The following is a 23,658-nucleotide window of genomic DNA, read 5'->3' as shown; positions in this document are numbered from 1 at the left end:
ACAGCTCAGGCAGGTGAGGACACCACCAGGTGCCAAAGGAGCGCTGGCCACTATGCGGCCATTTCGGCTGCAGAGTCCCTTTTCCTCCCAGGAGTTCAGGATTATGCAGTTGGGGACTTCCTGTCAGTCAGGGGATTGTTGATCAGACATCCGCTTTCATAATCAGGAAATGCAATGCATTATCAATCTCATTGTTATTTTTATTATGCTTCTTAATTCCCAGCTGCACCAGCTTTTGCTATGGGAGCCAGCACTGGAACCCAGTCAGAACCTGGACGAAACCAAGTAAGGTCAGCTAGACCTGGAGTAGCAGTAAGAAATGTTCCTTCCTTGTTCTCTGGTGTTTGCAGTTCTGAAGGGTACGGAGAGCTTTTCTGCCCATGCTGGTGACCTGAAGGCATGCTCTATAGGAAGTGGTGTAGGGCTGAAATCATCCAGCCATGCAATTTGCAAGTAAACGGCTGCTTATAGGGCAAAACAATCTGACAAACGTGTGGAAAATGGGGCCCAAGGACACTGCTCCTTTCAATGCTGTTAAGTAGTGGTAAGAATAAATGTAGTATAAACACTTTTTTCTTCCATTTGCAAAGATGTATGTTTATCTTCTCCTCTTGTGTTAGCTGCTATGTGTGTTAAGTGTCTTTACAGATATTATATATACAGACACATATATAATGTATATATAATCGCATACAGTATTCTTCAAAGTCAGTGGAAGGACTGACAGACATCAGTGGGTTTCACACAAAGACCCTCTCCTGGCCCCTTGTTTCTCCCAGGAAAGCAGAGAGGTCTGCTGCCAAGGTTGTCAGCATAAGTCAGTCGCGTAGGTTTACGCCAGCTTGTCCATAGTGCTCTGATGCCCACGACGCGTTCGTGCATACAACCCTTCGAATTGGTTTGTCTAGGAAAGACAAGCTGACAGTCCCCTTCCTGGACAGCACTAACGAGATAAAAAGTCAAGCCTTTGGCATCTTACTGCTTTATTCACCCAGCAACACCTCTATTAAAAACTCTCTGTGATGTTCCCTGGGCGGCGTGGCGAGCCGACCATCGGCAAGGAAAGCAGCAACGCTCTGACCGAAGGTAAACTCTTGCCTGGCAGCGAGCTACCGGCGCGTCGCAGCACGCCCAGGCTGGGGGGTCCCACGCTGGGCAGCCCAGGCAGCACCTTGCGCGGGGGTCCCGCACCACCAGACCCCATCCCCAGGAGCTGGGGTACCGCCGTGCAGCACAAGGCCTGCGCATCAGTCGGCCTTGGCACCCTGCGGGCGGTGGGCACGGGGGTGGGCACAGGGGTGGCTGCGATGTCCCCGAGCGGGTCGAGGCTCCTTTTCATGCTGAGCATCCCCCTCCCCTGGCCGCCTTCGCGCCAGGCTGCGGGCACGCTGTCACCCTCTGCCCAGGTTTGGGGTGCGGGTTTGGGGGGGGGGGAGGGGGGGGTGCTATAACGGGGCTGACAGTGCGGTGCGGCGGGAGCCAGGGGCTGCTCCCCTCCGGCAGCGCCCATGGCCGGGGGGCTGCGGGGCTCCGTGCCGCCGGGACCCCGCGCCGGTCCACCCCCCCCCACTCGTAATTATCACAACAGCAATAATAATGATTTTTACCAAGCCGAGGGCCGCGCACCGTCCCTGCGGGCTGCCGAGCCCCGCCGGCCGCTGCCGCAGCGCTCGGGGCTCTCCCTCCCCTCCCCCCCCGCATCGGGGGCGGCGCGGGGAGGCTCGGCCTGTGCAGCCCCCTCCCTCCCCGCCCCCCCCCCCCCCCCCCCCCCCATCCCTCCTCCCATGCCAGCCTGCTGCCGCCTTTGTCAGCGCAGCCCGGCGCTATGGCATCCTGCTGGGGCTTCGGGCTCGGGCTCTTCCTCCTCCTCCTCCTCCTCGCTGGGAAGCGGCTGCTGCAGCGGCGGAGCCGGCCGTGACGGCCGGGCGAGAGGCAGGCGGAGCCCCCCCGGGTGAGCCCCAGGTGCGGGGAGGGAGGGGGGTGGGCTGGCAGAAAGGGGCGCCGAGGATAAGGGGTGCTCTGGGAACCGGGGGTGCCGGGGAGGGGGCTTCAGCACCGGCTGCCCCCCGCCGGGTTGGGGGCAGGTGGGGTAAGTGCGGGTAAGGGACATCCCCCCCCGGAGCCCCCGCGGTCCCCGGCGGGTGCCCTGGGGTCCCACCTCTTCGTCAGGCTCCCCAGGAAAGGGAGGACTGAAAAATCTTGAAACTCCATCTGTGACTTTGGCAGCTCCACTTCGGTCCCGCACAGCTGGATCTGCCCGTGGGCAGCTGGAGGCGAGCGAGTGGGGGACCCCCAAACCCCAAGGGGGGAGCCTGGAGGGGTAGGGAGCGCCGGGGATGGGGACCAGGGAATCTGGACCCACCAGGGCGAGCAAGCCGGTCTGGGCAGAGCCAGGTCCGGGGTGGCAGTGAGGCTGTTAGAGGTTTGCCATGCGTTGCCCACAGATGGAACCGATTGCTCCCATTTAACTCGAGTAGACTTTTTTTGTGTCTATCTGTCAGCGTTTGCAATGGTGTCCCGTGATGCAAAAATTTTCGGGGAAAATGGGACTTGGATGTGCTTTAATAACGTGTTGAGAGGACAGTATTTGTGTGTGTATGGGCCAATAGTTGGCAAAGAAAAGACAATATGATGCAGTAATAATTCAAATAATTTATTTCACGGTTTTAGAATGATTGTTTGCACTTTTCTGGATCATATAGATACATTAACCTGGATTGCATAACTGAAGAATGCAAATAATCAGCCTAATGTTATTGTGCAAGAGAAAATCGATGGCAAACCTTGTTTGACTTGAGCCCTGACACAGCCGTGAAGGTACGCCGCCTTTATCCACAAGTTCCCCATTAATTTATGTACTGGGAGGCTTTAAAAACTGCTGAATTCTGGGGGGGGAGAGGGGGTCTGAAGCATTGTGCAGAGTCCTTTCACAGCAGAGCCTGCCCCTGTTGAGGAGCTGGCTTTGTAAAGCGTGGTTTTACAAGGCTTGTTCGCACAAGGTAAGAGCCAGAAAACAGCAACTTCTTCCAGCGCTGGTCCCCGCCGACCCCCCCGGTAAAGCGCAGATGCGGCTGGCGGTGGGATGCCCGGGAGGGTGCGAAGCGTGCGTCGTTCCTGTGCAGAAGAGCAGCGAGCTGCTGGCGAGAGCCCGCGCACAAGCCCTGTGAGCTCCCAGGCTGCGGGCATTCGTCCCCTTCTGCTCAAGAGGAGTGGATAAAAATCACAGCAGCGAGGCGGGGAGCCAGCACGCATCTCCTACCTGCCCCGGGGAGCGGGGCCCACCCCGACCCCGCACAGCCGGGGGAACGGTCCGGAGGAGACTGCCCGCGTCGGGCTGTTCAAGAGGACTTTTCAATGAAAGGTGGAGAGAAGCGATTGCCATTGCTCAGGCAGGGCTCCAAAGTGTGCTTTTTAGTTTTCTTCTTAACGAGCAGCGGCAGGAGGAATAAGGTGTGCAGAAACGGGCGTTGTTTCCCCTAGAGCTGGCTCCCGTGTGCGTGCGTGGTGGAAGCCAGACGGGGCTCAAGGTGCCCATTCGCTTGTCAGAAATTTCTTAATGTTTTGGCAGAGGAATGGATTTGTGAGTATGGGAGAAAACAAAAACTGCATTCCGTCTCGATGCGTTACATGTTTCATGCGAGGCGCGCGTTGCCTGCCGTGTTTTATAGTATCTGGCGCTGGGAAGACAGGCTGAAAGATTTATGAGCTCAAGTTAATAGTAAAACAGCATATCACAGGCTCTGTATTAATGCTCTCCTGCACTGAAGTAGCTGGCTCTTTCTGGGGGAATTTATGTGAGGATTGCTCTGTCTGTCGGCGCCGTAGTGGTATTATAGGGTGGCCCGTTAGTCACCGTGGGGGAAAGCAAAACAAGGAGGCTGTTTCCCTCTCGGCTGGCAAATCAAAGGGAGAGGGGAAATGATGACTCCAGCAACCGCGGCTGTGTACGAGCTGCACCTGCTGTGGATATTGGGAAACGGGGAGAGCAAATGTCAGAGGCACAGAGAGCAGGCAAGGAAATGAAGGAGGAAAGAACAGGGGAAGATAATGTGGTCTGTCTGCCAGTGGCCACGATTCAGGCTCGTGCAAGGCACCTCGCCACCCCGCAGCGGCTCAGGGAAGGCGAGTGGTGGGACTTGCTCTTGAATCCCGTGCTGGGGTTTATCTGCTCTGATAAGCGCTGCCCTCAGCAGATGCGGTGGGGCAGGGTTTGGGCTGAAGGTGCCACAGGGGAGGGTAGCCAGAGCACCTGGAGAGCAATTTCAGGAATTCCTGTGGATGGGGAATTTGTAGGGTAGACAGGAGGTGAGGGGACCTCCCCGCCCTGGCGCTGATTTCGCAGGTGGTGAGGAGGGAAAGTGTGTTATGGTGTTTCAGTTGGGAAGCAAGCTGCCTGTAAGAGGACGCAGGTGCCCCTGGTCTGGAGGACCACTGGGGAGAGGTTTTACAGAGGCTTAATTCCTAAAGACACCAGAAAATAGAACAGTATATTCCCTTTATGCAGCAGAAAGCTCCACTAGGGATGGAGACTGCAGTCGTAATGCTCTTGGTCTTCTGCTCCAGAGGCTGTGATAGTGGGTGAATGGTAAGATGAGAACTCAGTTCATTGCTCTTGGTGCAGGGCAAGAAGGCATTGATTTGTGGTAAGCCTGGAGCTCATCTGCGTGCAAGGAGAGTCAGACCCCATCGACTAGCTGTGCAATATGATGCTGTACAGGTCCATGCTGGGATATAATTGTGCTATTAGAGCAGCGAATGTCAAATCTTAGGAAGCTGAGTCAAAGCAACCCTCCCAGTGTTAATATAACAAAAATCATTAAAGATGAAATGTTAAGTGGCTCCTTTGGTCAGAGACTGTCTTGCTGAAGATAAATAAACGAGATCCTGTCCCTGTGTGTGGTTAGCTCTGTGTCTCTGGAGACCAAACTCAGCTTGGGAGTGGTTCGGAGGGTGCATGTGGCTGCTGGTAGTGAAGGTAAGGCACGAGGACGTTGGTGGAATTGAGGCCATCCGAGGAAGCCCTCTGTTGCTGCTCTTGCTGTGGGTGCTTTCATTCACTTTGTTGCTTTTGACAGATTCGTGACCCTGTACCCTCTCTAAAAGGTCTTCCTGTGCTCATTTCGGAGCTTTGCATTTATGTGCCACGGCCAGGTCTATTCTGGTCCTGCTTTGAGAGCTAATGAATGAACGTGGACAGAACAGCTGAGACGGTGCATGGCCAAGTGCTTGGCACCTGGGATGTGGCAGCTCCCGGGGTGACTTGCCAAGAGGCACCTGTCTCTGTCACAGGCTGTTAGGAGGCTTGACAAGAGATGGGAGAGCTTAATGTGCCACTAAAAACCTTGGCACTGGTTTTTCGCATCCCTGACTAAGGAAACAAGACTTAAAGGCCCTTTTGTATTATCCTCATGGGGTAATACATCCTGTTCTTCACAGCCTGAATCTGTTGCGTGCTCCACTAGCAACGTTTCTGATGCCCTGGCAGAAGGGAGCACCCATTTCCATGCCCAGGCTGAAGCCCAAAGGTACCTTTCGCACCTAAAGTGTGCTCACACCAGAAAGCTGTTTGTGAACAGTGGAGGGGTGAAGAGGAAATTATTTCAGCTCCTAGCTAGCTTGCTGTTCCTCAAGGCCTACATCTGATTTTGCAACCTGCCTTTTCAATTCCCAGCTCCCATAGCTGAGCCTCAGTTGAGAGAACTGGTCGAATTCCCACCTCAGCAGCCTCAGCTCTCTCCTGTCACCCTCGTCTTAAAGCCTCTGTCACCTTCCTGTCCCCTCGCTGCTTTACAGCTGACTGCCACCTCCCAGGCTTGAGTCTGGGAGCATGGGGTCCCAGCTTGAGCTAAACCAGGTCTAGCAGAGCTCCTCTGCTTGGGGTCTGTGCTTCAGTGCCAGTGCTTTCCTGCTTGAGTATGGACTGGAGTCCCCAAACCAAGGCTCCTTGTCGGTGCTAAATGAAAGCAACGTGAGATTTGGGGGTATGCAGGGCTTCCACTGAACTTACCGAACTTGTCAGCGCTTAAGCACCTTTGAAAATCAGACTGCACCTAAGTTTTGCTAGCTTCATATGCTTTAGAAGCCTGAATTGGAGTTAAAACCTCTGATGGGAGGGGTACACTAAGAATGGCTTGGTACCAAACAAAAATATCCAAGAAACTGTATCTAGGATATTCTCATGGGTATAAGAGAGTAAAGACAGGAAGGTAGGGGACAAATGGGTTGACAGTTTTCAGAAATGTATTCTTGCAGACTGGCTGCTTGTGCATTTTAGCAGGAGTACGAGCAGGGAGAAAGCAGGGCGCTGGCAGGCTGGTGCACGCAGCGTATAGCGTGTAGATTGGGCTGTGAAAACGCATATCCAGGTGAGGGTTTTGCGAGGAGCTGTGAAGTTACAAATGGGAGGAGATAGTTCCTTTTGCTGGTATTCAGCACGGAGGTGACAAAAAGACAGATTTCCACTCTTGCCTCAAATGGCAGATTTATAACATGCAGAAAATTGCCTTGCAGTGCGAGTCCCCTGACAGCTGGGAAAGTCTCCGAGCCCCACATGTGAAGTTTACTCTGGGAGTGCTTGGTGGCTTTGGTGGCAGACAGCAGCTTGGACCTAGCTTGGGAACTTCATTTTCCAGTGTCAGGTCAGAGAAATACAAGGGCAGGCTGTTAAAAAGGCTGTGCCCCTGAGCACACACTTTTGGTAAAGAAAAAGGGGATACAAGCATTCTCCTCCAGCTTTTAGCCTTACTTTCTGCAGCCGAGCACTGAGCAATATAACATTTTGGCTCTTTTGTCAGCTGGAAGAAGAGTTGTGCTGCTATGCATAATACACGAGCTTTAAAAGCAAACATGTATGCAGCAGAGGTGTTGGAAAATCCCTGTAGCCATTGGTTTCTGAGAGTAGTGTTTACAACCACAGAAATACATTCGGGTTGCTGCGGCACAACTTTGGATCATACGCAGCAGCAAGATGCTACTTAAATAAACAGCCAAGTCTGCATGGAGAGTTGTTTCATATTCTTATGGGCAACCTGTTTTCTTTTTTCTCTCTGGAAGATGCTGCTGTGGTGTTTGCTACGAAAGCTGATGTAGGTTGGCTTCTGACACTGATAGCGATTGCCAGTGTGTAATGTCAGGGCAAGATGAAAGGCTTACAAGAGAGGGAACAGGAGCCCTGTATTCCTGGAGCGGTGCTCAGGAGTGCTGAGGTTTTTGGCTGGGAGGTGACTTTTTAGATGAGTAATAAGAAACCTTGCAAGCCTGACTTTTGTGCTTTGCCATTTGGGTGGATATTCTGCACATGATGCAGACAGAGAGACTAGTTCCAGGGGTCTTCTAAGCGTGGGAGTGAATGGGGGAAGATACCATAACTTTTTGGGGAAGGGAAAATATTTTTGTCATTCCTATCAGTAAGAATAACAAAGACAAAGTGACCAAACATAGGAATTGGCAGAATGCATCATCCCGTGCTCTGTCTCTCCTAGCAGCCAGCAGCAGAGACACCGACAAGGATATTCACAGTAGGCAGATGAAGAATAATCTGCCCCCCATCAACATCCTTTCCTAATCCATAATAGCTAGAGGTTGGTTTCAATCCTGAGAGCACAGGGCTTTATATCCTTCCCAAGGTGTTTGCTAGCGTTAGCTGTGCTTGCCTGAGCTATTCTTGTTATCCATATAAATGGACAGCCTTTGCTCTCCACCTCTGCCCTGTCGTTTCGGGCTGGTGAATGGAACTGCACTCCCCGGGTTTCTCTGGGAGCACATCACTGAAGAGGATGTTCTCTGTCCTTGATATTTCTCAGCCTTCAAATCCACCCTGATTGGCAGCCAGCCCTCTAACATCTGCTGGATTGGTTTCAAGATTCAGTGTTGGTTTTTGTTTTGTGGTGTGTTTTTTTTTTTTCCTAACTGTTTCTGCTCTTTTCTAAATTTTGCACTTTGCGGCTGAAAAGGGGCTCACACAGATTTTTCACGTGGGCCCAGGCAGCTTTTCCATTCCTAAATCATAAACTTAGGAAAAGGCATTTCTGCAAAAAGTGTCATGGTATCCTGAGGAGGTAATTCAGAGTAGAGGAGAAAATATTTTTAAATAAGCAAGATGGTAATTATGTGCTTCCAAAAACATGTCAGAAGTTTATTCTCAGAAAACCTTCCTAAGAGCCATTTGCAGTCAGATATGAAAACAGCTGGCATTGTCATAGTGTGGTAGATCATCTCTGGTTAGTCTAGGGCTAGAATTATTGCCAAGCAATTTGACATGTCTGTACTTTCAACCTCTCACAAGCTGGTAAGAAATTCTGTGAAAGCCTGTAGCGAGCAGGCTGGGATTGTCTGTCTGCCATTAGTTCAGCCCCTCCAAAGCTTCTGTTCTGTATTCGCTTGCTCACTTTAGGACACACTGACAGAAACGAGCCTCCTTGGATGAAATCCTGATTCCTTTTAAATATTGATTTCATTGATGCTAAGATTACAGCCTGGAGTTCAGAAACATGGGGATGGGTTATGCAAGCAAGCCCTTGACTGCGTGGCTAGGGAGTCAGGTCCTGAATGTTATCTGTGGGTGACTTACAATCTTTTTTGTTTGCTGTTGTGTGTTGCTGTAGAAGTGGAACGCAGTTTCCAGGCTAAACAGCAAAATACGCTTAAGGCATGGAGTCCAACCAGGAATCTTCGATCTTCCTGGTGAAGATCTTGGAGGAGCTGGACACGAAGCAGAATACTGTTTCTTACCAGGACCTCTGCAAGTCCCTGTGTGCCAGGTTTGATTTATCCCAGTTGGCCAAGCTCAGAAGCGTGCTGTTTTACACTGCTTGCCTGGATCCTAATTTCCCAGCGACTTTGTTCAAAGACAAAATGAGATGCACTGTAAACAATCAGCAATCAAAGAAAATCATGGTTGCAGCAGATATAGTAACAATATTCAACCTCATACAAATGAACGGGGGACTGGCCAAGGAGAAACTTCCAGTTGCAAGGCAGAAAGTGAAGAAGAAAGAGTCCTTCGAATCCTGTAGATCTGACACAGAAATCTGCAATATGGCAGACTGCGTGCCCAACTGCGAGCTGAACGACCAGGAGTTTAACCGGGGCTTTCCAGTGAGAAGGTCTTCAAAATGCAGGAAGATGGACTGCAAAGACTGTCAACAGTTTGTCCCCTCATCAGAACCCAACTTTTTACTCGGCGTTAATAAGGAGATGAAGGGCCGGGCTGCCTCTCTGGACAGGCTGCAGGCGCTGGCATCCTACTCCATCGCCACGTCTCCTCCATGCGAGATGCAGAGTACATACTTTCCCATGAACATTGAAAATGAATCTATTTCAGACCAGGACTCCTTGCCTATAAGCGCAGGCATAAAAGAAACTTTCATTTCAAATGATGAGCCTTTTGTTATGCAGTCGTGTGTCCAGAAAAGAAATATATTCAAAGAAGATTTTCATAATCTGATTACAATATCTCCCAACTTAATACCATCCAACAAAAAGCCAGAAGATGGACACAGAGAGCCTCAGAATAGGAAAGAAAGCTCTAAGCAGGCTTTCTTCAACCACAGCTTTGAAATGCCATACAGCAGCCAGTACTTGAATCCAGTTTATTCTCCTATACCAGACAAAAGACGAGCGAAGCATGAAAGTTTAGATGATCTTCAAGCTTCGACATATTTTGGACCAACTACTATTCTTGGGCCCCAGGACACAAAAAAGTGGACTGGAAAGCCAGCCAAGCAAACTGCCTGGCCGGCTAAAAGCTGGAGTTTAAATACTGAGGAGGTACCTGACTTTGAACGATCGTTTTTTAATAGGAAGCAGTCTGAAGAGAAACCGCGATACCAGACTTCAAACAACCCATCTCCAAACTTTCCTTCAGCTGACAGGCATCAGTCCTACCTAAACGTGAAGGATCAGCAACCAATTATGCAGGCAAACTACGCTGTGAAACCAAATGGGCATAAACCCAAGGAAATTCCTTCCATTCTAGATGTGGAGAAACACGAGCCAGTCAAAAAGTTTAAGGATAAAAGCATTAACTGTACTTCTGTTCAGATCTTAAGCATTGACAGGACCACGAGTGTTGGGACACAAACGGAGCAAGTACTGGACCACAAGAAATGCAAGGATTTGTGTGCGGCGGGCCAAACCAAGTATGGAGAACGGCACTCTCTTAAGCAGTCGGATGATGACTCTGAAATCGTGAGCGATGACATCAGTGACATTTTCCGGTTTTTGGATGACATGAGTATCAGCGGGTCCACGGGAGTGATGCAGTCTTCGTGCTACAACAGCACCGGTTCCTTGTCTCAGGTGCATAAATCAGACTGTGAGAGCTCACCAGAGCACAATTTGACTAAAATCTCCAATGGGAGTGCCTGTAACAAATTGGATAAAGTGGTCCGGGCAGATATCAGTAACACAGATGATGAACTAAAAACGAGTGTCTGCAAATTAGTTTTGAGGATTGGTGAAATAGAGAAGAAACTGGAATCTCTCTCAGGCGTCCGAGAAGAAATCTCCCAGGTCCTCGGAAAATTGAGCAAGTTGGATCAAAAAATTCAGCAGCCAGAGAAGGTCAGCGTACAAATAGATCTTAATTCTTTGACAAGTGAGGCTGTGTCAGATGAGAGTAACTCCCCACAGATATTTCAGTGCCACAATACTCCTCATGGAGGCAAACTAGAGAATAATCCAGAATGGTGCTGTTCAGATGCCAGTGGAAGTAATAGCGAGAGTCTTCGAGTAAAAGCCTTAAAAAAAAGTTTATTTACTAGAAGATCATCAAGATCGTTAACAGAGGAAAATAGTGCAACTGAATCCAAAATAGCAAGTATTTCCAACTCTCCCCGAGACTGGAGAGCTATTACTTACACCAACCAAGTTGGCATTACAGAAGAGGAGATGAAAGAGAGAGATGGAGGAGAAAATAAGGACTGGCATAGGAAATCTAAAGAGGTAATTTGAACTTTAACTCGCATAATAAGCACTTAAAAATAATCTAGTTACGAATATCTCCCATAGTGATCGCAAGTGTCAGGGTATGACAATACTTTGCCCTGCCATGTTATGCCTGTCTTTATTGTTACCGTAATTGAGTGATTTTGTACCTGTATTCTCTCACCTGGCAGCTGCAATATGGTCAAGTTGTTCCTTAGAAGCACTTTGCTTTTTTGAATAGGGAGTGGGGTGATATGGGTGAGATCTTCCGAAGATGATGGAGTTCTTCATCATCAGTGGTGATATAAGGAAGCTGGGTAATTAACTTAGCTGAAAAAGGCGTGAGGAAAATTGAATTTCTCTAGTGGTTGTTTTAGAAGGGATATGTTGAAATTGCATTGTGATGGCTTTTATCACAGAAGTATGTGCATATTTAAAATGCAACAAAATAGATTCATGGATTCAAATCCTCAAGAAAAGAATCCTTGTACGTGTACTGTGAGACGCAAACTGTAGTTATGTTCTCTGTATCTGGCTTTCACAGTCATATACACGAGTCTTAATCCTCCCATTGAGGAAGTGCAGCAGAGCTGTGGTCTTGGTTTTGTCTCTCAGAAAAACTCTGCCCATCCCTTCCAACAGCTGCCCACTGCCATCCGCACAGATCACAGAGCTATCGTGGCCGTCCTTGTGCTGGGCTCTGGTTGCTGCTCAGTTGCAGCTGTGCATGATGTGGGCGGTTGTTTCTGTTTCATGGACAGTGGAGAGGGCTGGGGGTCATTCGGCTCCCTTGTCAGTTGGGACCATGTGACGGGGATGCCATGCCTCCTTTTGGGGGGGAAAGGGGGCAGAGAAGGGTTTAGAAAGGAGAGGAAGAAATTTGATGGAAAGAAGTGCAGCTGGATGAACAAGAAACCACAAACCATGGGTTACTGCAGGTTGCAGAAGGGGAAGAAGGTTAACCGTAGTAAGCCAAAATCTTGGCTTTTCTGTACATTGAACTGCCCTGGATGAAATGCTGGCTTTGAATGTCCCTTCCTCACTCCTGCAGTAGGCCGTGGCTGACACTGGCTTGGTACCATGGATGGTGTGGTGTCAAGTGGGTGTTACCTGGGGACTTCCCACGAGACTTCTTCATGTTAAGATTTGGTCTGGAAACAGAAACCTGGAAGCCTACATGGGGCTCAGCTTTTCCAGATCTTCTAGGATTTTCTGGATGTCAGGACCGTTTTCAGAATAGTTTTATAACTTGTAAACAGTATAAAACCTAAATTTCTTCTTCTGCATCAGCTTTGTGTCCATGTTATGGTGAATATTGAGCTGTGTCTGTAAAATACCTCTTTGGTCTGGTTGTAAGAAGGGGGTGGGCAAATGGATTAAGGCCATTCAAAACCTATGTCCTAGCTGGTACTTTTCTTGCCACGGCTTAAGCAGTATCATATGGTGAGTCTGAAAGGAATATCTCTGTCCTTTGTGTTTAACCCCCTCATAGTCCTGTTTCTTCTCTCAAATTCTTTTGAACCCTGTTGCAGGCAGACAGGCAATACGAAATCCCACAGCCACATAGACTCTCTAAACAACCAAAAGATGCTTTCTTGATTGAACAAGTCTTTAGTCCTCATCCCTACCCTGCATCACTCAAGTCACACATGAAGAGCAACCCGCTGTACACAGACATGAGGTTGACAGAGCTGGCTGAAGTGAAACGCGCCCAGCCTTCATGGACCATAGAGGAATACACAAGGAATTCGGGGGATAAAGGCAAGATTGCAGCATTGGATCTACAAGTGAGTCCCATTTGTTTAATCTGAATGGCTTGATTGCAAATGGATGTTGCCAGAATATGCATTTAAAGAGGGATTTGGATAGTTCAGGGAGAAACTATGCAGTGTTGAGCCTCTAAACTTGCTGATGCCTACCCATCCTGGCTAGGAACAAAGAAGAATGTGGATGTTCCATTGCTGACTGGTGATTCTTGACAGGTTGGTGCTCCCAGCTTATTCTGCAATGGAGAGATGTCTGCTAAGCCATCATGGTGTTAGTGGCTCTAAAGAAGAGTCTAGGGATAAAGGGGTGTAGAGATGAACGGGACCCTAACTGCAGCAAGGCAGAGTGGTGCAGGAGCTGGCATTGCTGCTTTTTCTTCTATCCTTGTTCTGTCTGAATTATTCACAGAGAAATTAAGTTTTAGGGCTTTTTCCGTTTTGTTATGAACATGAGACATAAAATACTTGTAGAATATATTCAATACCATAACTTTTTTTGAAATGCATCGCTGCTGCAGCTTTGAAGTGGCTGTTGGAAACCAGAGTCATGTGAAGAGCGGAACAGCTAATGGTCTGTCTTCTTTGCATTTGAGTTCATAGAGTCATAGAATGGTTTGCTTGGAAGTGTGCAGGCTCTTCTGCAACAAACAGAGCAAGTTACTGGGAGACAAATTCAAATTTTGGATTTAAATTTTCCCAAACTGTGGTGTATTTGAAATTACAATCCTGATATATAATGGGCTTCCCAGACCCAGGACTGAGTGCTCACATTGGATACCCTGTCTAGCCTGATAAACACAAGACATCTAGGAAGATATCTGAGCACAGGTTTAAAGAGGAATCATGAAGAATGCCACCCAAAATGTGTAGAGACCAAACAAATGTTGCAGTATTTGGTCACGAAACACAAAATGCATCACATAATGAAATCCACACAGATGCGCAGATCGCTGCATGTCGTTTATATGCATTTATACAGCAGCATGCAGAGCTGCTGGGGGACTGGTGCTGACCTCAGGCATTTCGGGCTCCGTGCATGTGGGGGCATGCCCCAGAGCAGAGCAAGCTGCCTCAGCTAGCTACAGGCTTGGCACAACTGGGGTACACTAACCTACAGCTCGGGGCTTATCGGTGCCACCCTAGCACAGCTCTGTGATCAACGGTCTGTGCGGTGCAGCCGTACTCAGGCACACTCTGCTTGTCTCCAAAGCTTGTCTGCCAGGGAAGGTGGCATGCATGAGACTTGCAGCTCCACATCAGCTCTCGATGGCTCAGTGCTGAAGTACCTAACCCAGCTCCAAACCCATCTGACTAAGCCCTAGGAGAGCATCAGGATACTGTGAGAAAGACCTGGATAGCCCAAGGAGAGCTGCCATGCCTCAGGACCCTGCATTAGCTGGTTTGGAATTAAAACCATCACCCACGCAGTGCTGTAGTGCAACTCCCACGAGCGTTTGTGCAGGGATTTGTGCACAGCAAATTCACTTTATGGCTCATCTTGTGAAAACTTCGCTGTTCTCACCAGCCCCGGCTCCTTGCTGTGGCCCAAGTGCACTTGGAGAGAAACCAGGTAGCCCAGGGACCGGGCTGCATCTTGCCTTAGCTGCCTGCTGCTTTTTGGATCTTAAAAGCTTTAGAGGGCTTACTAAATTGCTAACCCTGGCATTGCATACTGTATGCAAGAGGAGGACTAGGCTGAAAGAAGTTCCTCTGCAGCAGGCAATCACAAAGCATCCCTTACCTGCTGCGCAGAGGCAACAAGGGAGGTGTTATTTGGAAGCAAGTCTCCCCTGGGAGAAGTGTTCTCCATCTGCTCCTCGTAGGGGAGTTTCGTTCCCTGCAAGGAGCTCTGTGCAACTGTGAGCAAACCAGAGAAATCGGCTTATTGCCATCATTTATCTTTAGGATAAAGGTGATAAAACTTTACTGTTTTGATTCTCTACCTCCAAAAGGACTGTCAGAGTTGCATCTACTCTGCAAAGCCCATGTCTAGACTTTATAATAGAGCTTACTGACAAACTTAAAAAACAGACACAGACTGATGAGTGGGTTTTTTTCCCCAGTGATTAAGTTTATTAGAACTGAAAGTAAATACATTATGCTTTAATGAACATTCCTACGTCTGGCAATGAAATGGGAAAGGAAGCTGATTAACAGTAATGGGCCTTTTTAATAATGCATCTTCCTTCTGAAGTAGTTAAAAGGTCAATACCAAGACAGAGAGGACAAAAACTGTAATTTCCTTGAAGCACAGCCAGGCTGTCTTTGGGGTATGTCTACCTTTGTTTATTTAAAATTTCTCCTGGCACTTGACAAGTCTACTGGGTTTTCCTTTAAAAAAGAAATTGCAAAACTAGTCAGGCAAAAGTTTGTCCCAGGTGTAGGGTGAGTGTGAGATCTCGTCGCTTTGCTCTGTGTATGGTGACCCACTGGGATGGAACATTGTCAGGCCATTTTCTGATGCCTTTAGAGACGAGGTTGCTGGTTTTTTTCACAAGGCTGGAATAGGTCATTTAGAGCCCGAATGGTACAATCTCAGCCTCGGCTGATGGTCTCTGTTTCAGCATACTAGCGCTATCGGAGACATCTCTGTTAAATGATCATAAAACCGTTGCTCAATTTTAATTGTTTATTTCTGGGGTAACTATAAAGTCACTTCTTGTAGTAGTTCTGTACATAAAGCAAACACTACTTTCAGGCAAAGCAAGGTTTCAGCCAGTAGCTTGTGGCCACAAAATCTGAATTAGCCAATTAAAGGCTTACCCAAATCACTCTCAAGTCAGCTGGAGTTTCTTTGTGCAGAGTCCAACGAGCTATGGATTGCTTCCCTTGCGAGCACAGAAATGGTGTGTGTTATGGTATTCTCACTGGAACATTTCTGTATGGAATCTTTTTCATTTTTTTAAAGAATGGCCTTTTGGAGCCCCAGACACAGGAGACAGCTTCGAGGAAAAGCTGTAATTTTTCAGAATGTTGTTTGTGCTTTATTCCTTTCTGCTGGTAAGTGCAATATAATGCCTAGTGTTTGGGCTTCCTTCATTTCCGCCCTCCCCCCCCATTTTCCCTAACAGAAAGAATGAAGCGAAAAAACAAGCAAGGTGGTAACACAAAGCTGGAAGAGCTCAAATTCTAATGAAGAAAAAACTAAAAGATAAAAAAAAATCCCTAAAAAACACATTCTGATGGAGACACTGATAAAATTCCCCAGGTTGCCTTTAATTTTCTGACTAATTCAGATTTCCTTCTTTTTTTTTTTTTTTTTTTTTTTTTTTGCCTGTGTGGAATGGGATGGCAAAGTCTTTAATTTCTTAAGCATACTCTTAAAATCATCTCGAACCCAGAGAGACTCAGACTTTGGTAAAGAGCAGAGTATCACCTCCTGTGGAAATATAGATTGTGCTGTTGGGGTTAAATGTGGAGATGGTCCAGAGTAACGTGTGGTACCAAATCGTATGCTGGGTGTCCAGTTCCCCTTCTCCTCCTGCCCCTAAAACTGAGCCAGCATCCCGCACCCAGGTGGTTTTCGGAAGATGGAGCTGGAAGGAGAGCTCGAAGCTGAGGTGATTTCATGGAAGCCCATCTACAGTCCCTCCGTGGGGTGTTCAGCACCCACTGCCTGCCGTTGTGTATTCCCATGCTAGAAGGAAGGGATGGTGTCCCCAGCGTTGTCATTCCAGAGGGGGTCTGTAAAATGGCATGTCCAGAGGGACTGAAGGCTGGATGGGGCTGGGCAATCGTGGGCTGCAAGCGAGTTGCGGTAGCAGAATTAGGGTTAGCTTTATAAAATGTAGTGCATGAGGAGTTTATGTTAAGAACCCTTCCCATCAGCTGGGCTTTAATAATTTAAAAAGCAGTAACAGACCGGTAGTTGCTGACATCTCTGCTGTCTAGCAGATTAAAGAGATTTTATTTAAATGCCATGAGAGATGACGAAGTTTCCGGCAAATCAGAGGTACGTGAGGGATTTAGCAGCAGAATTAGACTGTTGGAGAAGTTTATTTTTTGAAAGTATTTTGTTGCCACTTTTGTCAGCCTTATGGAATTGGAACTGGGAGCTGAAGGGATGTGAGAAGTGGCAATAACCCACTTTGTCTTGACAGCAGACCCAGATACAGTTGGGAGGCCTTCGGGCACATCTGCTTTTTAAATTTATTTTATTAATGACAGATCCCAGACAATTAACAACTGTTTCCTTTTAATTTTTAGACTCAAGAATCTTTAAATCCAAACAACTTAGAATACTGGATGGAAGACATTTATACTCCTGGCTATGATTCCTTATTAAAACGCAAAGAGGCTGAGTTCAGAAGAGCAAAGGTTTGCAAGATAGCTGCCCTAATAGCAGCGGCGGCTTGTACGGTTATTCTGGTCATTGTAGTTCCCATTTGTACAATGAAATCCTGAGCCTGCAGACAGACCCGTGACTCCCAGCCGCGTGTATCTTGGATAGCTCACGCTGTGTTTCGAACGTCTGATGGCAAGACTGTAAGGAATTTGCTAAGGAAGAATGTTCTGAAGATATCCTGATGGAGAATGCTGTAAACGTAGGCAAAACACAGAACAACTAGAGAAACTTTTTTTTTTAAGAAGTATTATTTTAAATAACAGACTGTGTAGCAGAGTTAGTGGGAACTCGGTTCAATTTTTATGCATTTTTAAAAGTGCAATATTTTTTTTTCCTAAAGAAACAATATAATGTTTTACAGAATCAGAGACTGATGAGAATCCAGGCAAAAGAAGAAGGTTGTCTTAGCTGTGTTGCATTTAGTGGAGGTATGGGTACATGGAGGTAGCACTGTATAGAAGGGAATGTTCTATATGCGTTACATCGGGGACCTAGGAAAGTTTTAAAGCTCTCTGCAATGTAGAAAACTCTGAATGTATTGTATTTATTTTATAGTATTTATGTATTTCATGATCATTTGATTGAAAGCAGACTGTGTAGCCATGAACAGAGTTCATTCCTGTGTTCAGATTAAAAAGGGCTCTTTGTATTTGGTCTTGCCCGAAGACCCACTCTGTCATCATGGAGTACTTAGATAAGTGCAATGTGCTGCAGACCAAAAAGATTATGTTTTAAAACAATCATGGGAGGTTTTAGTTGCTTCTGTTGAATAACATTTGCATAGAGCTGGCAAACTTGCCTTGGCAAAAGGGTTTTCTTTACCTCCACAGACAGTGAAATTGTCTCAATGTCGCTCCTGCCAAGCAAGTAAAGCTGGCAAATCAAAGCAACGCTCTGTTAAAGTTCTTGGAAATGTAATCTGAACAGTTGTATTTTTTTTTTCACAAAGTCTTTGTGCCTTTTTTAGATTGTAGATTAAATAGAACTGTTTTAATTTTGCTATTTTAAGCCCATAACATAAATCACAGCATAATGGGTACTAATGGAGGTTCCTTTCCCACAAGCCTTCTATACAGTTCAGAGTGCTCCTCAAACAGCAAGGCTGGTGGTTACTGAGCACTTATATTAAGGGCACAGTTTTTCAGCACTAGTGGAAACTTGCTGTTCATGCAATGCATTCGGCATGAGGAGATCTTTCGATTCCCTCTTGCTAATGTACTTAAGAATGATGGTTGACTCCACTGGACAGCAAGCAGTCTGTATCCCATGGGAAATGCCCATTTGATGCTTTATCCCAAATGCAAATAGCGGGTTCAAAGGAGTTCTCAAGCTATGACAGAAATTACCTGCCATGGTTAGTGAAAGCAAATACCCAGACAGTATTACTCTTCTGTCAAGTATAGATGAGAAAAAAAAGTAAAAAAAAAGTATTTTCAGGAAGTAATGTGATCTTGCTGGTCCTCTAAGGGACAGGAAATTCTTTTAGTGAATGCTCTTTATGTAGGGTAATTTGGTTTCTTCAGAAGCAGCCTCCCTGAACGATGACACAGCAGCCAGGAAAGCATCGGATGCTCGTTCCTCTGGCTCCCCGGGATGTGCCGCACTCGCTGTTTGTTTCTGGCTGGTTTAAAAAAAGTAGTGAGGAAAGGGTGTGTGGGAGGCAGAGGCTTTGTTGTGACTTGAGATGTGTGTCAGTTCTTTCCTGCAGCTGGAGAGCTGTTTATGCGCTGCTCATGTGCTGTATCTTATTTAGGGATAGGTGATCCCTGGGACCGTTGATCTGTCAGAGAAACAAGTGTAAGCACAGGGTCGAGTGTTCCATCAGCAAATACAGAACAAGGATAAGCCCCTAGACCAAAATCTGTGCCTGCCTGGCCTGAATCCTGACCCAAATTCTGTAGCCTGGGCCCATTCCTAATACCAAGATTATTTCTCCTTCCTCCCCGATGCTGCAGGATGGAGTCACAGCAGGGAGGGAGCAATTCACACTGCCTATTTTAGGCTGCCTTGGGTTATGGTATGATTCAGAGCACCTGAGATTAGGAGCTCAGGATCCGTACGTAGTAAATATAGACAGGTAGAGAAACCTCTGGGGATGATTTGGAGCTGCCAGCAAGATATCTAATTTTAGACATGTGAATATGCTCTGGAGGGCATTGCTCTGCAGTTTACCTTATGCACAATTTAGGTTGATTGTGTATGTAAAAAATCTATTCCTGGTTCCAGGTAGTGATAGAAAGCCCTTTTACACCCTTCCTTGGCCTGGCGATAGCAAGCACGAGGCGCTGTCGGAAAGAGCAGCGTGGCCCCGTGGTGACACAGTGTCAGTGCCCCGCTGCCCACGCCGGTGGTGGCAAGTCCCTCAGAAGGGCAGGGTGGGTTTGGGATGGACACTGGGCAGCCCCCCTGCTTTCACTAACCCCCCGCTCTGCTAGCACGAGCGCTCTGACCCTGCAGCCCCCCAGCCCAAAGTCATTGGTGTTTGCTCTGTTACATCTCAGTAGTCTGCTTTTAGGAAATACCTGAATATCTAAGTGGAGATGTGAGGAGGGTGCAGGAGATGTTATTGATGACGGGGCGGGCTGGGGCTGTTCTTGCACTGATGCATTAGAAGAGATGTAAGGACCCCTGTTTTGTCTGTGCAGGCATTTTTTTGTCTGTGCAAGACTCATCCCGCCGACACCAGAGGAATCTTTGCATTAGAGATGCCCAAAATCACGGGGAGGATTTGGCAGGTTATGGAGCCATGTGTGACATGGAGCTGGCCCAACTCAAGCACTGAGCATCCCAAGCATCCATGCTGCTCCTAATTTATCAAGGTGCTTTCGCCCATCCTCGCTTTGCACAAGCAGCCAGTGGCACCCGTCTCCATCGGGGCAGGTGGAGATCATGGTTCAGCACAGATCTCTCTCCCATGTGGGGCTTGATTTGGCTCCCGCAACTTCTGGGAGCATCTCCACCGTCCCGGGAGCCTGAGGGGAGCAGGGAAAGCAGAGCCCGGCTCCCTGCCTTCCCACTCTGCAAATATCTCTGGGAGCTGCTTCCTCGCCATCTCCTCCGCTCCCCGGCTGCCTCCGGCAGCTCCTCAGCACCGCTGGGATGTGCATCCCTAGCCATCCCCAATGGTTTTACATCTGGCACAGAGTTCTTCGCTTAAAATAGGTAACCAGATGGAGCGGTGGGATGCTGCTGCCGGAGGAGAGCAGCCTGGTAAGGAGGGACCCTGCAGTTCAGCACAGAGTATACAAGCTAGGTGAAATCCTGACAATATTAACCTGCAAGAATATTGTGATCAACCTTGTGAACCAGTTACCAACTAGAATATACTGTATACTACATGATAGACTTTTGTATAAAAAAAATAAAGCTATAGGTACATTGTAATCCTTGGTGTGACTGAAAAAAGTGTCCTAGATTGTATTAATTAAAATAATGATGAGCATATTGAACTGTTTTTTGTATTTATGCCTTATAAACTTGATATATTACACATGATAAAATGAAACTGCAAGAATTATAAAAAAGATATTCGATTTTGGGGGCAAATCCCATTTGCTTTTCCTAAAACAAGAATGCTGCTTGAAATGAGCTCAATAAATCATGTGTGCAGAAGAGCACAAGCAGGATCTGTCCCCAAATGACTTTTTAGGATTTTTTTTTAATGGACTTTGGTTAATGTACTATGTAATAATTTTATTTTATAAAGTTACTGTATAATGTTGCCTTTTGGTTCATTTAAATATAATAACAAATAAACTTGAAAATTACAGTGTCCTAAGTTTTAATGAAACAGTTATAATAATTTATTACTCCATTGCTTTTCCTCTTTTTTTTTTTTCCAGGGACATCAAGATAGCCACGGGATGCAAGTGTCTCAGTGTTAGATAACTAAGCAGCCTATCTAGTTCTTGGCAGAATTGCTAATGGATTTCTCACTTGTGAAATAATAAGATGGCAGAAGATAATGAAAAATGAGTTTGTTGGGTTTCTTTTAAAAGCCTCTTTGCATCACATTGTCTAGGCTTCTGGGAGATTAGCTCTTGACACTAATCATAATATTTCATTTTATAGGTTAGTTTATGGCTGAGTTTTGACATATCAACTGTTTTAACAAGGTCACGACTAATATTTTGGTATCTATTTCACTTATATGTTTATACAACCACTGTGCCTTTTAAGTCAGTGCTGTAGATAACTATTTATAGTCACCTATCAACACTCAATCAGTGTGCTTAGGACCTCTATATGAGTTTAATTTGCTGCTTTTGACTTGTTAATTGCAAAACCTGGGTGTCTTGAAATTCTAGGTGTTGAAACAAAGATAGAGCTGAGCCTGCCACTGAAGATAATCCAGCTTCAGAGGTTGCAAAGGGCAGCCGCAGAAAACAGGACATATATAAATAATGAACAATGACATGAAAACGTAGTAATATAAGATCTTGATTTCCTCATCTCTACTGCATAAGCACCTTTAATGCATTGGTTTAGGAGTCCTGCTGAGCGCTGCCTGTGGGGCCGGGCCACCAGCTCGACCCTTGGGTGCTCACGAGTCATGAGTCAGGCTGCACACCATCACAGGTCCACTTGGGAGGGACTGTGATTCACGATTTCATGTTGGCTTTATTTCTGCAGATGGTACCATGGATTTGCATCAGTTTCAGGTTTTTTCTCTTGTACCTATTGAGTCCAGAAGGTTACAAGTAGATCTGCCTTTTGGATTTTGATGTTACAGCATGAATCCAGGAGCAGGGACTTAAAAATGTGAAGTTTGACCAGGCTTGTGCAAAAAATCCCTAAGCACTCTGGCACAGCTTTCCTCAGCTAAGGAGCTGGATATGTAAGGTATATAGACCTCATCTGGATCGTCGCTGTGCTGGAATATGAGGCAGCTGCCAGCAGCTGCTGGATAGAGCTGCTGAGTCCCAAGGTAGAAGAAAGCTCCTATAGGCATGCAACGCTGTACCGGGGACCAAGGCACAGCCCTGCACTCTCTGTGCTTCTTTGAATGTATCGCTCACAGCAATCAGCTGTACTGGTTGAATAAATTCTTTATTTCAGATCTAGCTTTGAGGAATGGCTCTGCCTGATGCACAAAAGAGTCAGAAGCAAAATATTGGATCTTGGGGCCATATTCTGCCCTCTGAGGTGCTCCTGTGACTCCATCCTGTTGAATCTGCACATGGCAGAAGAGAAAGTAGCCCGTAGCCTGCCCATAGCAGCGTGGTCCTGTAGAAAGGAGAGGTCAGTTGTGTTGGTGTGTAGTTTGGGAAAAGGCAAGCAACTGTGGGAATAATTATAACGATGAGATACTTTCTTTCATCTTCTTTTCTCTTTGTTATCTTTTCAGGAAAAAGCATTATATCTTGTAAAGTGCTATTCTGCTAGTAGTTCTCCAGCAAGCTCGGTCACTTTGGATGACTTCTGAGACCATGGACCACTCAATCTCTTGCAGGCTGTTACATCAGTCTTCACAGTCCACTTAGAAACTGAAGAAATATCTTCAAATAAGGAAGAAGTGGGCTGTCTGTAGCCAAGCTCTTCCCATAAGTAAGTTCCATTTGGTTTTATTTATTTTCTGCAATACAGCACAAACTATGTGTAGGAAAGCCACGAAGCTCTTCCAAAAGCAGCAGTACATCTAATCCTTCCCAAAAGCAATAGACTGAGATTTTCAAGGAAGACTAGTTAATGATCCTGGATGAGCCCAGCACAGGAAAGCAACTGTGCTTGGCCTGTGCACGGTACCACTGGGCGTTGCTGGTTGTGGTGGAGCAGCAGTGGAACTGGGGAGATGTGCAAAACTCTGCCAGACCAGGGAAGTTGTACACAAGGCTTAATACAGTATAGGGCTGAGGAGATAGTGGGTGTCTGGAGGCATGGTTGCTGCTGATTCTGGAGGCTTTTAGAAATGAAGAACTTTGTGGCAGCTATTACGCATCCCCAATCCTGCTTCTCTCTGCCCTTCCGCAGCCTGGATCTGTGGATTTTGGGATATTCTTCTGAGACACTAAGCAGGTCTCTGGACATACAGTACAGGCTCAGATCTTGCCTTTTCTCAAAGTTAACCAGATTTTCTTAGTAGATAGAGGGAATTTTCTGCCAGACATTGATGCTTTGGCCTCAGCTAAAAAGTCCTGTGAGATCTGAGATCTCCTTGTCCCACTGGTGGAGTTGACAGTACTTGAGGAAATGTGACCTGGTCCTTCTTCTCACCCACCCCTAAAACATCATGAGACCACCCTGGAAATGGCAGGGTTACGAAGATGATTCCCATTTGTTTTCATGTTGGGCTTTGTGGAAGTCGCATTTCTAGCCCAGTCTCTGCAACCAGAGGGTTGAAAACTGATTTCATTTATTAAGGATGAAAATCAATGGGTGAACTCCTCAGGTAAGAAAGTGCAGTTCTGATTGCTGGTGCTTTAAGAAAAATGTAAAATACTGCTATTCACAACAATATTGCTCTCTTTTCCGTGCTTATTTTGAGCCTGTATGTGGTGTGCTGTCTGCATGTTGGCCCCCAGCAGGTGGTGGGTCTCCAGCCCATGTCCACAATGGCAAGTGTCCCCCCCTGGAAGGGGGGGAAAAAGGGAATTACGAATGGTAAAACAGCCCTACCTGGAA

The 23,658-nt window shown here is 46.9% G+C and overlaps 1 protein-coding gene across 3 annotated transcripts; it reads left to right on the top strand.

Annotated features, from left to right (window-relative positions):
- The first annotated feature begins 1,791 nt into the window (after positions 1-1,791).
- MINAR1 (membrane integral NOTCH2 associated receptor 1) lies at positions 1,792-20,715 on the top strand. 3 transcript variants are annotated; one of them, XM_075432155.1, is made up of 5 exons: positions 1,792-1,951; positions 2,703-2,817; positions 8,604-10,944; positions 12,459-12,713; positions 16,899-20,715. In XM_075432155.1, the coding sequence occupies exons 3-5, from the start codon at positions 8,650-8,652 to the stop codon at positions 17,094-17,096; spliced, it is 2,748 nt and encodes a 915-aa protein (XP_075288270.1). In that variant the 5' UTR covers positions 1,792-1,951; positions 2,703-2,817; positions 8,604-8,649; the 3' UTR covers positions 17,097-20,715. The 3 variants fall into 3 exon arrangements, with proteins under 3 accessions (XP_075288270.1, XP_075288271.1, XP_075288272.1); XM_075432156.1 differs by having other exon boundaries at positions 1,792-1,962; XM_075432157.1 differs by lacking the exon at positions 2,703-2,817.
- Positions 20,716-23,658: the final 2,943 nt, after the last annotated feature.

This window comes from Opisthocomus hoazin, chromosome 10 (assembly GCF_030867145.1).
Source record: "Opisthocomus hoazin isolate bOpiHoa1 chromosome 10, bOpiHoa1.hap1, whole genome shotgun sequence".
Classification (NCBI taxonomy): Eukaryota; Metazoa; Chordata; class Aves; order Opisthocomiformes; family Opisthocomidae; genus Opisthocomus; species Opisthocomus hoazin.
Note: the sequence above shows the minus strand (reverse complement) of the source record. Positions and strands in the feature narration are given on the sequence as shown.

What these genes read in the sequence shown, in the direction of transcription:
- MINAR1 (XM_075432157.1), top strand. Translation starts at nt 8,650, where the DNA reads ATGGAGTCCAACCAGGAATCTTCGATCTTCCTGGTGAAGATCTTGGAG. An exon ending in GGCATAGGAAATCTAAAGAG is followed by an intron (nt 10,945 to 12,458) that starts GTAATTTGAACT and finishes ACCCTGTTGCAG; the next exon opens with GCAGACAGGCAATACGAAAT. An exon ending in TTGCAGCATTGGATCTACAA is followed by an intron (nt 12,714 to 16,898) that starts GTGAGTCCCATT and finishes TTTAATTTTTAG; the next exon opens with ACTCAAGAATCTTTAAATCC.